Below are 6,258 nucleotides of genomic sequence, written 5' to 3'. Positions count from 1 at the left end.
TGCTATTTAGCTTTTAAAAAATGTTTTTTTAAAGTTTAATTTTCATTATAAAATTCCCGTCTCACACCTTTTCTAAATTGTAATGAATTGATTCTATATGATGATTTCATTGAGTTATGCAGATAAAAGTCTTGGTTAATTTACCAAGGATCCTAATAATGAATAATACTCTAATTTATGAATATGATTGAAAAATAAAAATTACAACTTAAAATTAAGATTCATATAGTATTTAACCTTTACTACAACCGTAAATCAAAAGAATCTTAGTATCAATGAATTTGAACCAAGATATGTAAGATAATATTAACAATGCAGCATCAAGCTTCTATCCTTAAATCCTAAGATTTCAAGTTATTTCAAGGTTCTCAAAAACAACTTAATTCTAAGTATTTTGTATTGATGTGTAATAAGGATTCAACCATAACTAGTATTCTTGTGAGTGATATTTTATTTGACAAAAATAATGACAATTATTCAATAAAATAACAAAGACGTGATACTATGTTTTTCAAAATTAATCAATGCACTGTTTTAGTTTCATTGCTACTTCCTCAGTGGTCCTTCGTTATCTGGAGGGATACCCAATTCTTCATCAGTCCAAGTGCTAGGGTCAATATAAGGCCATTCACCCTAAAATTAAAATAAACAATGTTATATTGACTAGAAAAACATAGATCAAAAGTTTTTTAGACCTTTCAAAGATCTACTGCACTCAGATTTGTTAATCAATCCAAACCAATTCCTTAGTGTAGATTTGTCATATCAAATATACATCAAGGGAGACCATTAAAGAACAGAGTGTAGCAGACTTTGTTTCCAAAAGATACTAACATAAATATGTTCAGGTTCAGTTGCACAATGATAAAGAATCCAAAACCAGCACAGTCCACCAAGCCCTTCAGCTAAATATGTTGCTCTTTTCGATGGTAAAGGTGGAGGCACTCGGTATGTCCAAACCCTGAAAGTAAATAATGCAAGAACATTTAAAATATATGTAAACTATTTTAAGATTGACCTTGGATAAAGTTCAAAGAACATGTATCACTTTGCTTTTATATAGCCTCGTCTAACGTCAACTTTTATCATGTGAAGATTTTAAATACTGTTAGGTTTTACTCAATATGGAAAATTGTATTCAATTAAATTTATGTTTTATATAATATTCAAATTCGATACATAATACTTTAGTAATAATATAAATAACAATCCAGGATAAATTGAAGCCACAGTATGACATAACAGCACTGATGATTACCCATGGCCTGCGTTTCTCTTCGCTTGCTTAGCATGGTCGGCAGCTACCTTAGCGAATCTAGATAATAAGGCTCTCGAAACTAATGTTCGTGCCAACATTTTCTAGGTGTTTTCGGATCCGTAATAATTAAAGTTTTTAAATCCTTTTTCAAAATACAAGATTCAATTTTCAATCTTATAGAAACGAATTGTCAATGTCAAAATGTCACAAAAAGTCAAATCTCAAACTTTTTCGTAATGTGTAAAGAGTAGTAACTATTCTGCCAAACGCACTGTACAAAAATTCTTATTTAACTCGTGTTTGTAAAATGTCGGTGTCCTTCTGTTAATTTGTTTACGCTGAACTGGATTATAAACTAAACTGTGTCATCTTAGTTTTCTTATAAATAAGATCTTTAAGTAGGATAGGGAGTTAGATGGTTTTATTTCGACTTGACTTTTAGAACCGATGTGACATTGGATTATTAAATTTTAAGTGGACAAAGTAGCGGGCAATAGCTAGTATATAATTTCCTTGTTTGATAAATAATATTGAAAATGTATATATTTACTTAAAAATTATTAGATTTTAAAATAAGGGGGAAAATAGTTGACGCGTCAGTTTATATTCCAGTTAATTCTTATACTTTTACCTTTGCAATTATCGATATGATTGTAAGATGAGCTTATACTTATATTACGATGCTTCTCTAAAAAAATAATACAATGCGGCTTCTAATTAAAAATAGGTTGAAATGAAAATCAAACATTACCTTAGAATTATTTTCATCTATCTATTTAATACTAATAAATACTTAAACAAATATTTCAATTAAGTATCAATAATTTAATAAATTCTACATAACAAAACTTCGATATTCTAGTAATAACAAAAACAGTTATTTACTTCTTGCTTGATCTTTACAACAAGGTCTAGGACTATCTGTATTGTCATCTGGAACAGCACTATCATTATAAGGGACATTTTCCAATTTCAGAGTATCTTCGGTAATCCTCGCCTCTGAAATAAAAAGTCTATTACAACTATTTACAGATACCACTGCAATGACAATTCAAAATAATCAAAGATCTGGGTAAAAAAGTGTTGTGTGAAAATAAGTAAAATTTAATAAATGGTGCCAGATAAAGATGTTAAAAAATTGCAAGTTTGTTAAGAGATACAATGCCTATACTTTCGTTACTATATATTTAAGTATTTAAAAAGTATTTTTAACAAAATTGTATTACCAAAAACACCAGGCCTCACTTCCCGAGCTTGAATTACTTGTGTTCTCAATTCAGTTTCTACATCTTCACTAAATTTAATCATCTGAAACATAATCTTGTCATTAAATTCAAATTATAGAGATAAAAATTACTAATAGTTATTTTAAATTCCAGGTAAAGAGTATTGTTCTTGTAGAGGATAATTTGTATGTTTTACATTAAATAAAGTTTTTTTATCTCACTGAGGAGGAAATTTGCCAACTTCATAATATTTTTGCCAACACATAATAAAGATTTTATTTTACTATGTAACTACTTACCAAAAAAGCTCCACAAAGTTCCACATGATGTTCTAGATTTTTTCTTTACAAAACTAAGGCTTAATGTTGTTTGAATGTTGTTTTATATTATTATAAACATTACTGTTTACAGCAATACTTAAAGTAACGTTACATAATCATTGGCATTATAAACAGACTCAAAAATAAATTAGCACTAAAGGAAATATATATTATAGTTAGATTTCGACATATACTTACAGCCCTTATTGAATCTTGTTCAGTGACATGTTTATTCTTTTTATATTCCTCATTAATTTTTGCCCTAGCTGCATTTAATGCTCTTAAATCTCCGTCGAACACTTTCATCCTAGTGCGATGTATTTTTTTGAAATTCTGTAAAACCTAAAACAACATCGAAGATGTGATAATAAATGCGCTTTATAAAAAAATCACAAAACAGTTTCATGAGAAATAAACATTACAATATTCCGAAGGTTACTCATTTTGTTAATATGAGAAGAATTAAGTTCTAATTCTCAATAATTGTTTCGGTTTTGCAGAGCTGGGATGGGAATTTCTTGACAGATTACAATAAGATGACAACGATGTCAGGTTGACATTTGAGATTCAATTACAAAGTCAGTAAACAACAACAGATAATAATTGCACAGCACGTATTTTAGCACCCAAAGTGACATCTATAAATTATTTAAAAGACATTAAGTTGACGTTTTGTTTTGACAGTGACATTATGGTGACATGACAACACATTTTAACGCGAAATCAAAAGTTTTAAAAGTTAATGTTCAACTTCAAATGCAGTTATGAATTATTTATTGCGTCACCTATATTGAGGATAAACGTCTCAATCATTTCCAAAAAAAATATGTTAACATTTATCCGGTGATTTCTGAAGTACCTTTATTAAATATTAGTGAAGATGGCTCTTTGCGTATACCTTTTACAATTTGTTGCCTTTCTGGTTAGTAAAATTTCATTTTATATATTGAAACTAACTTAAATTCTTTAAAAAATATTTACTTTGAAACATATCTTATTTGCAGGACTTATTGGCAGTAGGGTTAATAGTTCCCTTGGTTCCTAATCACATACGCCAATTAGGTGGGAACCACATATATGTTGGCTTACTAGGGTCAATATATTCAGGATTTCAATTAGGATCAGGCCCTCTCATAGTAAGTATAACAAGCTTTTATTGAAACATACATGAAGGCCAAAACCAATATAGCAATTTTAAAAGTGAATGTATATGACATTTGGCATTTATAAACTTGAATTAATATCTGCATAAGTTTAATTAAAATTCTGCCTTACAGCAGATTCGACACACAACTTTTTAATATTTATAAATTGCATGGAACCTTGATACTTCTGTTTTATCTTTGTATATTAAGTTTTCATTGGGTCTGCAACAAATTTACTTCTGGGAATTATATTCACTTCTGGTTTTAATGTCTTATTTAACATGTTATATATATTTGTGCCACATTAAATTATTGAAAGACCCTTTTGATAGATTAATTAGAATTTAGATACACATAGCTCAGATGACAATACAACATTACTACACAAAACAGATGGAATTCTTTTCAATTAATATATGATTTTATTCGTTCCATGATTCCCAATGCTCTAGTAGAGAATGTAAGAGTATGGCAAAAATGTAACTCATAATAAATGAAGTAATAACAAGTATTTTCTTTTTTTAGGGAAGTTTAAGTGACCTCAAAGGTCGGAGAACTATATTAATGCTGACGCTGCTCTTGTGTGCAGTTGTGTACACAATTATGGGATTCACTTCATCAATAGCTGTAATTTTAATACTAAGGGGAATGCTTGGTAATTAAAATTCTACTTACTTTTTAGTACTCTAAAGCTGTTATGGTTATATTTTAATTAACAAGTTATGCAATTACTAATTTTATAATGGACCAATTTTACATCAGGTGCACAAATACATAGACATTTTCCAACGCTTGGGTATACCTATGGGTTCAAAAATATGTGCCATGTGTTTGTTGTGTAGTTTTCTGACAATAAATTCATATTATTGGCAAATGTCCACAAGTATTTTTAAACTGACAATATCTATAAGTTCCTAAAGTTTTGTAAATTTACACATTCATATTTGACTCTACAATCTAACTTTTAATCAGTTCTAGCAGTAGTGTTATTATGAAATTTACAGAGATAACTAATTTGAAATGTCATTATTACAAATTATTCATATTTATTTTCTAGGTTTATTTAAACAAACACAACTGTTGACAAAGGCTTTAGTGCCGGATTATGAGAGTAATCAACAAAAACAATCTGTAATTTATGGTAAAATGGCTGCTATATCTGGTGTGGGTATAACTTTGGGACCAGTTATCGGAGGGCACATTGTGGAAGATCATCCAGAAAATGGTTTTATGTATATTGCTGTTATTGTTGGATTTTGCTTCCTTGTTAATGCAGGTAAAATATTATATGATTCGAAATTATATTTAGAACAATTATGAGATAATGTTATATTACTAGACTTAAAAAGGATGAAAATTTGAAATAGGCAATACTTATTCCATGTATGGCAATTAAGACAAAGGATTTATGTGATTTTATTAGTTAATTACACTAGTCAATGATATTCGGACAAGAAATTGCATGGATATAAATAGTTTATTAAATAGGTTTTTGACAAATAACACACTTTACTAACCTAAATAAATGATAATTTTCAGGTTTAGTGTATTTCCTGCCCGCAACTATTAAGAAAGTAACAAAAGAGAGAAAAGCCAATAAAGAAGAGAGTGTATTAAATAAAATTATAGTAAGCAGTAAGCAATCAGTTGTTGAGCTGTCAAAAATACCATGGGCTGAATATTGGGATGTTTTTCTACTGAAAGCTTTAATAAGTTTTGCAATGGCTGTTTATTTTTCTAACTATTCATTGTATTTAAAAACAATATATGAATTGTCACCTAAATATATAGGATATGTTATATCTATTCAGGGTGTGATATCATCTGTTTCTAGTTTTTTTATAGGTTATATTAATAAATTTTACTCTTATGATATTGATTATAGTGTACGGAATTTACATATGTTCATTCTTGTTGGTGTTTCATTAACAGGAATGATTTTAGCTACAAATGTGTATATGTTTATTGTTTGTTTGCTACCTTTAGCGGTTGGTAGTGCTGTAGGTAGATTAGTTTCTTTAGAAATGGTGTTAACAAGATGTAAAGGAAAACATAGAGGAACTCTTATTGGTGCAACAAATAGTGTGACATCTTTATCGGGAGTTGTTGCCCCCATGGTGGCGGGATTCATTGGACAATACTTTGGGGTGGCATATGGACTATATGCATCATTATTTGCAACATTACTCGGAGTGGCATTGAGCTATCAATATAAGAGGAAAAGCAAAATTGAGTAAGATAATGTATGCAATATTTTACATAATGTTGGTACTAATTGATTGTGAATTTAATAAATTTATACATGTTTA

At 29.0% G+C, this 6,258-nt stretch overlaps 3 protein-coding genes across 3 annotated transcripts; 1 reads left to right on the top strand and 2 right to left on the bottom strand.

The window, feature by feature from the left end:
• Positions 1-437: 437 nt before the first annotated feature.
• Positions 438-1,460, bottom strand: LOC106103557 (NADH dehydrogenase [ubiquinone] 1 beta subcomplex subunit 2, mitochondrial-like). Its single transcript, XM_013283341.1, has 3 exons — positions 1,259-1,460; positions 835-961; positions 438-633 (listed from the first exon to the last, which is right to left on the bottom strand). The coding sequence occupies exons 1-3, from the start codon at positions 1,354-1,356 to the stop codon at positions 547-549; spliced, it is 312 nt and encodes a 103-aa protein (XP_013138795.1). The 5' UTR covers positions 1,357-1,460; the 3' UTR covers positions 438-546.
• A 602-nt stretch (positions 1,461-2,062) lies between these two features.
• On the bottom strand, positions 2,063-3,361 carry LOC106103785 (complex III assembly factor LYRM7). Its single transcript, XM_013283664.1, has 4 exons — positions 3,227-3,361; positions 3,003-3,146; positions 2,485-2,566; positions 2,063-2,257 (listed from the first exon to the last, which is right to left on the bottom strand). The coding sequence occupies exons 1-4, from the start codon at positions 3,245-3,247 to the stop codon at positions 2,136-2,138; spliced, it is 369 nt and encodes a 122-aa protein (XP_013139118.1). The 5' UTR covers positions 3,248-3,361; the 3' UTR covers positions 2,063-2,135.
• Positions 3,362-3,475: 114 nt separating this feature from the next.
• On the top strand, positions 3,476-6,258 carry LOC106103784 (quinolone resistance protein NorA-like). Its single transcript, XM_013283662.1, has 5 exons — positions 3,476-3,726; positions 3,809-3,940; positions 4,475-4,604; positions 5,007-5,225; positions 5,489-6,258. The coding sequence occupies exons 1-5, from the start codon at positions 3,685-3,687 to the stop codon at positions 6,184-6,186; spliced, it is 1,221 nt and encodes a 406-aa protein (XP_013139116.1). The 5' UTR covers positions 3,476-3,684; the 3' UTR covers positions 6,187-6,258.

Source organism: Papilio polytes, unplaced genomic scaffold (genome assembly GCF_000836215.1).
Source record: "Papilio polytes unplaced genomic scaffold, Ppol_1.0 DF823731.1, whole genome shotgun sequence".
NCBI classification, from domain to species: domain Eukaryota; kingdom Metazoa; phylum Arthropoda; class Insecta; order Lepidoptera; family Papilionidae; genus Papilio; species Papilio polytes.
The sequence above is the reverse complement of the archived record's forward strand: the minus strand, read 5'-3'. Positions and strand labels throughout refer to the sequence as shown.

Bases quoted from the DNA above. Each gene is read 5' to 3' on its own strand.
- LOC106103557 (XM_013283341.1), bottom strand. From the start codon at position 1,356: ATGTTGGCACGAACATTAGTTTCGAGAGCCTTATTATCTAGATTCGCT. The intron at 962-1,258 runs GTAATCATCAGT...ATTTACTTTCAG, and splicing joins AAGAGAAACGCAGGCCATGG to GGTTTGGACATACCGAGTGC. The intron at 634-834 runs GTTAGTATCTTT...TTTTAATTTTAG, and splicing joins CTGAACCTGAACATATTTAT to GGTGAATGGCCTTATATTGA.
- LOC106103785 (XM_013283664.1), bottom strand. From the start codon at position 3,247: ATGAGTAACCTTCGGAATATT. The intron at 2,567-3,002 runs GTAAGTATATGT...ATTATGTTTCAG, and splicing joins AACAAGATTCAATAAGGGCT to ATGATTAAATTTAGTGAAGA. The intron at 2,258-2,484 runs GTAATACAATTT...TTTTTATTTCAG, and splicing joins AGTGAGGCCTGGTGTTTTTG to AGGCGAGGATTACCGAAGAT.
- LOC106103784 (XM_013283662.1), top strand. From the start codon at position 3,685: ATGGCTCTTTGCGTATACCTTTTACAATTTGTTGCCTTTCTG. The intron at 3,727-3,808 runs GTTAGTAAAATT...TCTTATTTGCAG, and splicing joins TACAATTTGTTGCCTTTCTG to GACTTATTGGCAGTAGGGTT. The intron at 5,226-5,488 runs GTAAAATATTAT...GATAATTTTCAG, and splicing joins TTGCTTCCTTGTTAATGCAG to GTTTAGTGTATTTCCTGCCC.